This window comes from Mobula birostris, chromosome 16, assembly GCF_030028105.1.
Source record: "Mobula birostris isolate sMobBir1 chromosome 16, sMobBir1.hap1, whole genome shotgun sequence".
Taxonomy (NCBI): Eukaryota; Metazoa; Chordata; class Chondrichthyes; order Myliobatiformes; family Myliobatidae; genus Mobula; species Mobula birostris.
The window spans coordinates 28,523,729-28,538,091 of NC_092385.1; the positions used below are offsets into that span (position 1 = coordinate 28,523,729).

Genomic DNA, 14,363 nt, shown 5'->3' on the forward strand with positions numbered 1-14,363 from the left:
GCAATCTGACCTTCCAGAGTAGTCTACCATGTGGAACCTTATCAAAGGTCTTGCTGAAGTCCATTTAAATTATGTCTACCATCCTGCCCTGTTTAACTTTCTTGGTCACCTCATCAAAAAAACTCAATCAATAATCCCTCATGCTAACTACTCCAAGTCAATGACTGTCTTTCCAGATGAATGTATATCTTATCCCTCAGAATCCTCTCCAGTAGGTCACTGACCACAGATGTTTAACTAACTAACCTATAGTTCCCAGGTTTTTCATTACTGCCATTCTTAAATAAAGACATAGCATTCTCTACCCTCCAGTCTCCCCTCCAGCACATCACCCATGGCTACTAATGATGGAAGTATCTCAGAGAGGGATCCCACAACTTCTTTAGTCTCCCGCAATGCTTTTAGATACACATGGTCAGACCCTGGAGATTTGACTACCTTCATACCTTTGAAGATAAGTAATTATTTAAGATAGTATCAGTGTGCCGCACTTTTTCCAGGATAACCATGCATTGGACATTGCAAGTGTGACCATGCTACGAGAAAGGTGCAAGAAAGCTGTTTACACCTTTTAGGTAATAGTTGAAGTCATAACCCACAGAGATAAAGCAAAAATTGGAAAAAGCAAGCTGATTTGGAGCTTTGATATTTCCTTTCTGTATATTTTAACTGGCAATCTACCCATCATTGCTGGAATATTAGTACTGTTTTGTTTCAATCGTTTTATGAGAAAGACAACACTGCTACACTTTACACAACAGAAGTAGTACTTGATATGTATATCAATATGTAATTCTATGTGAGATGTGATCTGTTGTGATGTGACTGATGTTACTTTGCACAAATTTCCAATATTACTGGAGGCATCTTGTTTCCTTTAGTGAGAGTTGCCTTCCACTTGCATGGCACCTGTCATTTCTTTTTTCTTTTTTCTCTTGTTGTGAAATTGCAGGTCCCCAAAGGAGAACAGTGTGGAACCCTGAGGCAATCTGAAACCTGTCATCTTTCCAAAACTATTTTTTCCATATGTGCTAGCTCAGAGCGCCCTTTGGGTACCAGTGAAGAGAAACATCACCATAAACCAATGGTTGTATGTTCACAAGATAACTTGTAAAGTTAATCTTTTTCAAAGTTCAAAGTAAATTTATTATCAAAGCATGTGTATGTTATCATATACACTACCTTAAAATTCATTTTCTTGCAAGTATTCACAGGAAAAAAGATATACAACAGAATTTTTCAAAAATACTATACGTAAAAAATGACTGACAAACAACCAATGTGCAAAAGAAGACAAAATGGGCAAATAAAAATAATACATGAATTGTAAAGAGTCCTTGAAAGTAAGGCTGTAGATCATAGTATCAGTTCAAATTATTGGTGAATAAAGTAATCCATGCAGGTTCAGGAGCCTGATGGTTGTAGAGTAATAACTGTTTGTGAACCTGGTGGTGTGGGACCTTAGACCCCTGTACCTGCTGTGCGATGGTAGTAGCAAGAAGGGGACATGGCCTGGATGGACGATGGATCTAGTTTTCTTGTGGCTGTGCTCCATAAAAATGTGCTCCATAGTGGAAGGCTTTTTCTGTGATGGACTGGGCTACGTCAACCACTTTCTGTAGCCTTTTCCATTCCTGGGCATTTGCGTTTCCATACCAGGCCATGGTGCAACCAGGGATACTCTCCACTGTACATCTGTGGAAGGTTGTCAACTTTCTGTAGAAGTTTTGAAATATATTAAAACCATTATCCAAAGGGGAAAAAATGTCTTTTTTTTATCTCCTTAAGGACCTCCTTCTTCTTATGCCTACTCAAAGCCTTTGATTTTCTAATAATTTTGTATGCAGCCAAGAATTGTAATGTCCTTTTGTATAACCTCTGCTTTGAATAGAATTGCCTGCTTTACGTTCAAAATGGGGCAAATTGTTAAAATAACAGGATCATATTAACTGCCAGGTTTGTTGGTGCTCATTGTTTGCAGCTGAAATCAGTGTGCCAAGAAGAGGAAGATTAGCTCAGTTTGAGTTTGAGGAGCAATTTAATAACATTCAAGATTTAGCTTTGGTATAATTATTTTGCAGGAATAGACGCAAAAACAAAAATGAGAATTTCAAAGGTAAGTGGCAAGGATTTATTTGTTAGCTATTTATAGATGGGCAACACACATAAAAGTTGCTGGTGAATGCAGCGGGCCAGGCAGCATCTCTAGGAAGAGGTACAGTCGACGTTTCGGGCCAAGACCCTTTGTCAGGAAATGTCGACTGTACCTCTTCCTAGAGATGCTGCCTGGCCCGCTGCGTTCACCAGCAACTTTTATGTGTGTTGCTTGAAATTCCAGCATCTGCAGATTTCCTCATGTTTTCGTTTATAGATGGACAAGTATTTTTTAGCTCACAATTAATCAACAAGTACTGTATAGGTCTTGGGCATTTGAACTCCTGGGTATATCATAAATAAATACCACGTAACATATTTTCACCCAGTGAAATTTGTAACCATTCTGTATTGAGACCAGGCATACAGTGAGATAATCAAATACCGAGCTACCTGTTCAGGAAAGGAATATTAAGATCAGGCAAGGGAAGAGAACATGGAAACGGGGAATGACAAGCCTATTAGACAGACCCAAGTAATTGGGGAACATGCTCAATAATAACAATGCACTTAGAAAAATGTAACATAATTAAATGGTTTCTTTAAGATATAATTAATACAGGAGTGTCAATGGGAATAATATATTTCAGATTCCAAAGTAATTTGGTCAGGTGCCTTGGAAAAATATTATTGCCCAAAATTAGAAGTTAACTGTGGTTAAGGATAATGTATTAGCATAGATTGGTTTAACAAAATGAGAAGAAATAACCATACTGTCTTGGATCTGACCTGCCTCACAATGTTGCCTGCAGAACTTGTCTGACCACGCTACCTTTGGTCAGATAGAGTCCTGACAGTATTGATCAAATGTCATTTTGAGTTGTTCAGTGAACAAGTTTAAACATGAGTTTGTTCAATCCCACCCCAGAATAACCTGCAATCTCTTAACTTCTTTGCATTGCTCTTAAATGCTTCCTGCGCAATGTTGAGGCTCGAAGTTTTTGTTCCAATGCTGAACTCAATGATATTCATCATTTAAGCAGTAATAGAATGTAACAATGCTAGCAAATGCATTTATGATGTAATCCTCATGATCTGGACTGTTTGGAGTTAGCCTAAGATAAAATACTCACTCTTGTTTTGATGCTCCGGTCTCTTGTGGATGTTATCAGCATATTCCATCAAAATACATTGCACCTCGAAAGAAACGTTTCCAACATTGTACATATGGATGTGTTTTTCATGAGATGGAAGGTAGTGCTGAGAATGGGTGGGGATAGAATGTTGTCATGAGGGACTGAAGGTAAACTATTTTACCTAAGAACAAAAATATGCCTAGGAGCTTAAAGAAGCAGAAATGAACATTGAATTTCCCAAGTATAGGTACTGTGACTACATGGAAATCAGTGGGTCACTTCAGGGAAAGAGAGAATAAAGGCATAGCTGCAAATGCTGTTAAAGATGTACCAAACCAATTTTAAAGTAAAATTAAAATGACACATTGAGCAGACTACATATACACAAGAGTGTGCAGATAACATTTAGCAGGATGGAGCATTTCTCAGGAGAGACTGGAGTGACTGGATATGTTGGCACTTGCCCAGATGGTGTCCTTGGCTATGTCCTTAGTTCCTGCACAGATCAGCTGTTGGGGGTATTTTCCAAGATAACATGCTTTATTGACTACTGGCTAGTGCTTCTGACATCCACCACCACAAAGTGCTTTGAGAGGCGCATTAACTCCAGCCTCCCAGACAACATCGACCTGCTGCAGTTTGTCTATAGCTGAAAAAGTTCTACGACAGACACTATCTCTTGGTCCTACACTCAGCTTTGGAGCATCTGGACGGTAAAGGCACCAATGTTAGACTATTGTTAATTGATTACAGCTCAGCTTTCAATACTATAATTCCAAGCAAACTCATCTCCAAGCTCCTAGTCCTGGGACTTAGCATCTTCCTTTCTAATCGTTTCCTTCACTTCCTGACCAATAGACTGCAATCAGAAAGAATAGGTAACAATGTCTCTGCCATGATTATCCTCAACAGTGGTGCACAGCTGCATCCTCAATCTCCTACTCTACTTCCTGTACATTCACAACTGTGTGGCCAGATTCTACTTCATTCATGAGTTTGCAGATGATACCATGTCTCAAATAATGATTAGTCAGATTTCTGGAAGGAGATAGAGAGCTGAGTGATATGATATCATGACAAACATCTTACTTTCAATGTCAGCAAAACAAAAGGCTTCGGGAAGAGAGCAGCACACATGCTCCTGTTGATATCGTCAGTGCTGAGGTTGGGAGGGTTGAGAGTTTCAAGATCCCATGAGTAAGCATCATCAATAACCTGTCCTGTTCCAAACACAGTGCCCCCACTTCCTCAGGAGGCAAAGACATTTAGCATTACCCTTTTAAGCATCACCAATATTTATTGCTGCACTATAGTCAGATCCAGAATCCTATCCAGATGCACCACTGCATGGTATGGCAACTGCTCGGCCCCTGACTGCAAGAAACTGCAGAGAATTGTGGCCTCATCTCAGCACATCAGGGAAACTGGCCGCCCACCATGGAACACACACAAAATGCTGGTGGAACACAGCAGGCCAGGCAGCATCTATAGGAAGAGGTACAGTCGACGTTTCGGGCCGAGACCCTTCGTCAGGACCATGGACTCTTCCCCACCGTGGACTCTGTCTATATGTCTCACTCTCTCTGTAAGGCAGCCAGTATAATCAAAGGCACCATTAACTTTGCCATTCTCACTTTTCCCCTCTACCACTGGACAGAATATACAAGACAAGTTTTCACTATACCTCAGTACATGAGACAATAACCCAATTTAATTCAGTGTTATCCTTGGAGGAGAAGTAGCTGAGGAAAGTCCTGACTGAGGTGTGCAAAATTATGAGAGGCATAAATAAGGTAGCTAGCAAGAAACATTTCCCCCAAAATTTCAGAGCATATATTGAAGGGAAAGAGAAGCGTTTTGAAGTAGGTCTGAGGAAGAATTTTTTTCATCCAGAAGATGGTTACAATCTGGAAAATGGTTACAATCTGGAAAACACTTCCTGAGTGGCTGGTGGGGGCAGGGACTCTTAAAACATCTATTTAAGTATCTAGATGCGCATTTAAATCACCAAGGCATAAAAGGTTATGGACAAAGTGCTGCTAAATGGGCTGAATAAAGATAAATACTAGATGATTGATATAGCCATCGCAGGCTGAAAAGCTTGTCTGTGACCTAAAAGGCTGTATGAAGTGGCTTGAAAATAGTGACACCCATTTGGTAGGTAAAGAAAGAAAATCACAACGTTATCATTTGACCACACGCAGTTAAAGTCCCAGTTATAATTATACCAGCAGTCATTCCTTGTGCTAATATTTTTTAAAGAATTCAAGTACAACTTATTCTTCAAAAGAGGGCACACTACAGCAGTTTGTAACTCAAAGCGTTATGGAATAAATGTGATTTTTTAATGAAATCCTAGCACAAGGATATTTTTCATGTCACAAAGAAAGAGTCTACAAAATATAACTGCTACTAATGACAAAAGAATTACTTTGTGTAGTATTTACTCTAAGAGCAAAGTAAAATCCTCACAGTCTAGATTAACTGGGATTGATCAAATTTCATTGCTGAGCTAGTTCCAGTTTAGTTCATTATGGAGAAAGATATGTATGGTAAGCAGTTAATTCACATATCTTCGTAGTAAAATGTATTTGGTATGGGTTGCTATGATGGCCAGCCTCTTGAGTTACCATAAATCTGACTGTTCAAAAAAAGTTTGGCTTCATAGCTGAAACATCATTGGAATTATGTTTTCAGGATTCACAAATATGTGTCAAAGTCATGATTGAAGATAGTGTTGTCCAAGAACGACAACAACTTCAAAGATTCAAAGAGATGAATGACCGGAAACAGGGTACATATCTGATGTCCAACTAGTCTACTGTAAACCAAGGTTGGTTCCATATTAATTCAAGACCCAAATGAATGAAAAGTTTGAGAAATTTGTCAAAGTCACACACGCAAGGCAAAAAGATGACACTTAAAAAAAAAAGTCGTGGTTAGCACAACACTCTACAGTACCAGCAACCCAGGTTCAATTCCTGCCACTGCCTGTAAGGAGTTTTGTACATTCTTCCTGTGACTGTGTGGGTTTCCTCTATGTGCTCCAGTTTCCTCCCATATTCCAAAGACGTAACAGTTGATAAGTTAATTGGTCAGTGTAAATTGTCCTGTGATTAGGCTAGGATTAAATCAGGGGTTGCTGGGTGGCGTGGCTCGAAGGGCCGGAAGGGCATTTGCCAATTTCTCTTGACCTTCAGGCACAGTTCTGTACTAAAACTTGATTTGGCACATGCTGTTGAACAACCTGATATGGATGGAGATAATCACAATTAACTCACAATCAGGGTGCATACAGGATTATGATCTTGAACGAAAATGCTCAATAGAATCAAATATTCCCCAAAGATCTCCCAATGTACTATGGACAAAATTTTGCCAAATAGCCTCATTCTGCTCCTATATCTTATGGTATATTCAGAAGGATTTAGTATTTCAAATCCATAACTCACTATAAGTGGCCGTGGATATTGATAGGGTGGTAATGTAGCCATATGTCATGCATGCCTTCATTGGATGGACCATTGAGAATACAAGTACAGAAGTTATGTTGCAGCTATGTTAAATTTTGGTTAGGCAATATGTGGAATATTATGTATTCTTGCAGTCACTCCATTACAGGAAGGATGGAATGGTTTGTGAAGGGTACAGAAGGGACTTGCAGGGTGTTGTCTTAATTAGAAGGTATGATCTGTAAGGTGAGGTTGGAAAAAACTTGGGTTGTTTTTCTTGGAGTATCAGAGTCTGAAGGGGTACCTATTAGTCTGAATAATTTTCCCATGGTGGAAATTTCAAATACTAGAAGACATGCATTTAAGATGAGACGAGGATACTTTAAACAAGATATGCAGGCAAGATTTTTTTTTTGTTCAGAGTGGTAAATGTCTAGAATGGACTACAGGGGTAGTGGTAGAAGCAGATATGATAGGGACATTTAAAAAGTGTTCAGACAGAACATGAATATAAATATCCAGGAGATGGAGAGATAAGGGTATGTGTATGTTGCAGTCTCACAGACCCAGGGACCTAGATTTGAACCTAACCTCTGGTACCACCCATTTGGAGTTCATATGCTCTTCTTGGACTCCATAGGTTTCCCTTCGGGCTCCAGTTTCCTCCCACATCTCAGGTTCAGTTGGCTACTATAAAATTGCCCTGTTGTTTCAGTGTACTTAGAATCTGGGGTGAATTAATGAAAATGTGGGGGGAAGAAAATGGGATTGATTTGAAAATAGTTTTTGATGGTTGGTGCATATTCAAAGACCAAGGGGTTTGTTTCCATTTTATATCTCTCCATGACTGTCTCTCTGTGACTCATGCTACAGCTAGTGTAGAGAATAATCCAATTAGTTTGGAGAAAGTAATGAAAAATCTTCCCCATCACAATGTGGAATTGGAGTATAGAGCTGAAAGAATGCATCTTGGTCCAAATCTATGTGTTGATGGACTGAAACTTGTTACAGAGAAGAATGATGTTTTCATGAATTCCAAACATCATGGAAAGTTGCAAAGCCTTGTTATTTTCTGGGACTGATTTAATAATATTCTGGATCACAATGGCATCAGTATTATTGCACTAAATTGTTAACAAGTGCAAGAAATGTAATTAAACTGATGTGTAAAGGAATGATACAAGAGTTTGAAATGCATTGCAGTGCTTCGTGTTAATGGTATGAGCACTACTACCATTCATGTTCATGGGCTAGAAAAGGCTACATTTAATTTATGTAAATGTGGCTATTTTCATATTGAGAAAGAAACACAAGTAATTATCTTCAATGGGTTAAATTACACTTTCTGCCTAGTTGGATTATTTGAGAATTAACAATGACATCAAAAGAAATTACATACTGTCATTCAAACCAACATCTCAGCTGTAGCTTTGCTGAAGTAAGATATCAAAATCAAGTTTTCCTGGTTGCTCTGTATATTTTTTGTAATTATTTAAGAAAGAGCTGCAGATCAGAAAGTGATGAGAACTGAAGAAGAATGTTTAATTGGCTCTCCTGATTGCAAGATGCATATTGAGAAATTTGATGCGCGTGCTCAGCAACATTCTCCAAAGTTCAACAGTCTTCAGAGCAAAACTATTATATTCAGTTGCAGCTTGTTAGGGAAAGGACTAGCTTTCAAGCAACAACTTTAGCTAACTCAAAGGATTATCAGCTAAATTAGTAAATTAATTTATTGTGCTATTGAAAAAAAGCAGGGCTCAGCTGGCTCTGGCTGACAGTACCCGGTATGGGCCCCTATCTAGGATTACAGATCCCACTGCCTTGTGGGTATCTTCAGGAGAAGAGAAGGCTGAGGAGTAAACCCTACACAAATCCGGAGTGGAGCCCCTAAGGCGGTTGGATGACATATCATGTCACCTCCCAGCAGCTCCTGCAGCCAAGCTGATGCCAAATGTACTTCTTCGCATTTCTTTGGACTACATTGGTGAATCCGAGAGGGGGATCTTGATGTCTGGGCAGCCCAGGATCTCCATACTTAACGCCCAGGTCTGCGCCCTAGAACGGGCGCATCCATTGTCTACTTAGACGGAGCCATGATGATTGAAAAAAGTGTGCAGCTATTTTAACATTTTGTTTAAAATCTAAATGTGGTTGTTAATTTTTACTTTGTTGACCCTTTCAGGATCTGGGCATGTCTAGGACTTACTGACCATCCCTAGTCACCTTTAAGAAGGGGAATGTAGTTCTCGAGCATAGTTGGAGGAAATTCCACAGTTTCTCTGTAATATTAAATTGTAGTCTACCTTGGAAATAGCTGGTCACATCTAATTTGAAAACAGTTGATGAAGCATGCAAGATCACAGGAAGTTTTGCATAGTGAGGAGATGTGTGTGAGAGAGTTTTTTTAATGTTGTTTTGAGTTCAAGCCAATGTGTGTTAACATTTTATCATCCTGCTGTCTTTCAGTTGCTGTGTTGCTGAAAGATGATTATTTTGTTAGCGGAGCTGACCTTCCAACCAGACTTAAAGCAGAAAAACTGGAATTTCACTGGGGTCAGAATTGGAGTTCTCCAGGTTCAGAGCACAGCCTGAATGGAAGAAGATATCCTATTGAGGTGAGAAAAGTGAGAACTGGATGCAACAGAATTTCACCTGATTATAAATGTGTCCTTATGATTGAAGAGTTGATTTTTTGTGGATTAATTGGACCTGGATTTCAATCACAGAATCAGAATCAGGTTTATTATTACTGTCTTAAATGACATTTTTTTTTTTGTTTTGTGGCAGCAGTATGGTGCAAAAACATAAAATTACTATAAATTGCAAAATAAATATTGCAAAAGAAAAGGATTAATGGGTTTATGGGCCACTCAAAAATCTCACGACGGAGGGGAAGAAGCTGCTTTTGGGTTTGACGGGTAATAAAATCTCTTAAAGATGTTGCTATTAGCATGTTGCTTTTTGAGATAGCCACTGATGAGAAAGAAGAGCAACCCACAATTTCCAATGCAATTCATAAGACTGATTACAGTGCATAAAACACAACATGTATATGTAACTTACTGACTTGAGCCACTTGTTGGTGAGAAATAGTTGAAGGAAATATTAAAATTCAAAATAAACTTTCTTATCAGAGTACATATATATCACCGCATACGACCCTGAGTTGTTTTTTTTCAGGCATACTTAGTAAATCTATAGAACAGTAACAGTAAACTGTAAACATCAGGAACTGTAAACTAACTGTGCAAATGGAGATATAAATAAATCACAATAAATAACGAGCATGAAATAATAATATAACAGAGTCCTTAAATGAGTGTGTCTATCCCCTTTTGTTCAAGAACCTGATGGTTGAGTTGTAGTAACTGTTCTTGAACCTGGTGGTGTGAGTCCTGAGGCACTTGTACCTTCTACCTGATGGTAACAGTGAGAAAAGCACATTGCCTGGTTGGTGAGGATCTTTGACGATGGGTGCTGCTTTTTCTACAGCAACATTTTATGCAGATGTGCTCAATGGTTGGGAAGGTTTTACCCATAATGTATAAGCTGAATACACCACCTTTTGTAGGATTTTCCACTCAAAGGCATTGGTGTTCCCAGACTGGGCTGTAATGCAGCCAGTCAGCACACTTTCCACCACTCATCTGTAGAAGTTTGTGAAGGTTTTCAATGACAGGCCAAACCTCCACAGACTCCTGAGGAAATAGAGGTGCTGCTTTGCTTTCTTTGCAATAATGTTTATATGACGGATCCAGGGCAAGCCCTCTGAGATAGTGACACCCAGGAATTTAAAGTTACTGACTCTCTCCATCTCAGATTCTCTGATGATTACTAGCTCATAGACATCAGGTCTCCCTCTTCTGAAGTCTACAATCAGGTTATTTGTCTTATTGACAGAGAGAGAGAGAGAGAAGAAAAAAGAAAAAGATTAAGCTGTTTCACGGACAAAGTGGAAGAAGTCACCTGGGTCTGCAAAACCTCTGGTGTCATCTTTTCTGGCTCCTCCCACCTCCCACGTGGGAGTTACCAAGTGATATACCATCATGTTTTCCAGTAAACATCCTCAACAAACTCCATTATACATAATTTTTTTTTTTACAAGTTTCAGTAAAAAAGTGTGTTTACATCTATGTATTGAAACCACAAAACTATTTGGCTTAAAGATTGTTCCTGTGAAACTAAAAACTCATTCACTGTTGACTTTCTTAACTGATACACAGATGGGATCACATGGGGGGAAAAAAACAAAAAAATGCACTTTGAGGACCTGCTCTTATAAAATAGCTTTAGTTGAGCATATGCTAAATGTTATAAATATTGCTTTCTGAATTATATTTGCGATGACTTTTTTTTTTGTTCTAATAGTTGTTCCAGAATTGTAAATGTATTGGGATGATTGTCATTTTTGTTGAACATAGCGTAGTAGTCCCACCATGAACTCAGCATTCCCACACCCAATTCCAACTCTCTCTCTTCACTCAAGTAATTGCAAAGGCTATTTGTTTTGTGCTTATATAGAATTGTGCAAAAGTTAAATTATGCCTCTTTTCAGCAAACTCACTGCATGTAGTTCCCATTATTGTTACTTTAGCTGTCCTGGGAATTTTGTTCATCAGCATTCTCCCTATCTTAGTGTGGTTCCCGATTCATGCTTATCTTGAGAAACATGGAGGATTTAGAAACATAGAAAACCTACAGCACATACAGGCCCTTTGGGCCCACAAAGCTGTGCCGAACATGGCCTTACCTTAGAAATTACCTAGGGTTACCCATAGCCCTCTATTTTTCTGAGCTCCATATACCTGTCCAGGAGTCTCTTAAAAGACCATATCGTATCCACCTCTGCCACCGTCACCGGCAACCCATTCCATGCACTCACCACTCACTCTCTTGCGTAAAAGAAACTTTCCCCTGACATCTCCTCTGTACCTACTTCCAAGCATCTTAAAACTGTGCCCTCTCATGCTAGCCATTTCAGCCCAGGGAAAAAGGCTCTGACTGTCCACACGATCAATGCCTCTCATCATCTTATACATCTCTATCAGGTCACCTCTCATCCTCTGTTGCCCCAAGGAAAAATGGCGGAGTTCACTCAACCTATTGTCATAAGGCATGCTCCCCAATCCAGGCAACATCCTTGTAAATCTCTGCATCCTTTCTATGGTTTCCACATCCTTGCTGTAGTAAGGTGACCAGAACTGAGCACAGTACTCCAAGTGGGGTCTGACCAGGGTCCTATATAGCTGCAACATTACCTCTCAGCTCCTAAACTCAATTCCATGATTGATGAAGGCCAATACACCGTATGCTTTCTTAACCACAGAGTCAACCTGCACAGCAGCTTTGAATGTCTTCTGGACTTGGACCCTAAGATCCCACTGATCCTCCACACTGCCAAGAGTCTTACCATTATTGAGCTGTTATTGGAAACATTGTGATATCATAAAATGCAATTTTCAATGAAGGGACTTAGATGACATTCCAGCTGTTAGCTTCTTATGACAATTCAAAACAACTCTGTTTTGTTTGGTAATAGAAGCAATCAGTATAAAATGATTAGTTTACCTGCAGTGTATCATCATTGTCAAGACAGGAGTAATTTGAGACCCACCATCAATTGTCCATTTTATTTCCCCAACTGTTACCATTCTACTTTTAAAATCTGAAATACAGTGGAAAGTATTTTAGAAGCATTGTTTTTAGAAACATAGAAAACCTACAGCACAATACAGGCCCTTCGGCCCACAAAGTTGTGCTGAACATGTCCCTACCTTAGAAATTACTAGGGTTACTCATAGCCCTCTATTTTTCTGAGCTCCATGTACCTATCTAAAAGTCTCTCAAAAGATCCTATCGTATCCGCCTCCACCACCATTGCTGGCAGCCCATTCCACGCACTCACCACTCTCTGCGTAAAAAAAACTTACTCGACATCTCCTCTGTACCTACTTCCAAACACCTTAAACCTGTGCTCTCTTGTGGCAGCCATTTCAGCCCTGGGAAAAAGCCTCTGACTATCCACATGATGAATGCCTCTCATCATCTTATACACCTCTAACAGGTCACCTCTCATCCTCCGTCGCTCCAAGGAGAAAAGGATGTGTTCACTCAACCTATTCTCATAAGGCATGCTCCCCAATCCAGGCAATATCCTTGTAAATCTCCTCTACACCCTTTCTATGGTTTCCACTCTCCTCTGCACCCTTTCTATGGTATAATTTAAATGTTTTTACTTACATTTTAAAAATTTGAATAAAGATTTAGCTTGTGATTATGCTCTAAGAAAATAATAAGTAACACAAAACCAAAACCTGGAAATCTGAAATGGAGGGGTAAATACTGAAAATGTTCAACAGGCCACACAGAAGGAAACAAATGCAACATTTCACATTGGTGACCATTTTTGATGAACGCAAGAAATTAGATAACAGTTAAGCAATTTCAAAGGCAAAGTATAGAAGGGAGATAAGAGCAAAGAGGAGATCAATAATAGTCTAAGATCAATGCAGAAGAGATGACTAAAGCTATGAGTTACAAATATAAAAGACAAAATGTCATGGGGATATGCTTTCTACTAAACCTTAATGCCAAAGTGTTAAGGCCAAGGACAGGATTTGTGATCCATGCTTGAACACATGTCTGACTAAATTACTAACTTACTGATTCAAAAACAGAAATACTGGAAGAAGTCAGGTAGACAACCATATCTGAGGAAAGAGAAGTCAGTTAACATTTCATGTTCAGACCTCAGTGATTATTGTCCTCCCAATGATAGCTTGCCGTCCAGAGATGAGCACATGTGACGAAATCCTTCACATTGATTCGTTCAGGCAAAGAGGATGAACCTCCAGTTTAGCTGTAGAGATTGTTATGAAATCTACTGATGATCGGGAACTTTCAGAATTATTCAAAACAAAGTAAAAACTTCAGATAATATAAAATAAGTAACCTAAAACATTTAAATAATCAAATATATTTAAATTTATTTGACCAATTTAAAAGATTGTTATTAAATATGAATTGTTTTTCTTTATTTGAATTAATGGCGAAACACTCCACATTCCATCTACATCCTGATGTAGGAAATTGTGTGATAATTTTCAAGATGAGGATTCAACCTTCAGAGCCCTTTTGGAGTCATAACCACAAGAAGCTGGCCCCTCCCACCCCCAACTTCAGATCCTAATAATCAAACAGTGATACATAAGATTATGACAATTTCCTTGGGATATTTTGCCAGTTCAGCAAATAAAATATTGCCATTTTCCAAATGCAATGCATATCATTACTTCACCAATTTGTTGTACAGGAGGCAAGTTGGATTACTTTGCCTGCATATTTCTTGGCTCAGATCCAATATTTATATTTGTCACTCATAGCCATCCCTTTCCCAAGCATATGTGCTGTTGTTGCAGATGTCAAGCAGAGTCCTAATCTGAAGCTGCACCTCAGTCAAAGAAACAGAGAAGCTTTGATGGCCTGTCAGAAGTTTACAAAGTTACAGAGCCTTTTAAATACTTGTGGCATTTAGAAGTAGTTATAAACCACAAAATAAAAAAGTACAGTTTTGTTAATAAATTTAAAATTGAATAACCTAGCAATAAACATACTTTAAATGTAAAATGCCTTAAAACATCGTCAGATAGTAAGTTAAAATACCTTTAATAAAACTGTT

At 38.8% G+C, this 14,363-nt stretch overlaps 1 protein-coding gene across 2 annotated transcripts in view; it reads left to right on the plus strand.

Annotated features, from left to right (window-relative positions):
- The window catches only part of LOC140211072 (receptor-type tyrosine-protein phosphatase gamma-like), a 677,613-nt gene that overhangs the window by 293,018 nt on the left and 370,232 nt on the right, over positions 1-14,363 (plus strand). For both annotated transcript variants that reach the window (XM_072280498.1, XM_072280497.1), the window contains exon 4: positions 9,152-9,300. In XM_072280498.1, coding sequence (XP_072136599.1) covers positions 9,152-9,300 — 149 coding nt within the window. The remainder of the gene's footprint in view (positions 1-9,151; positions 9,301-14,363) is intronic.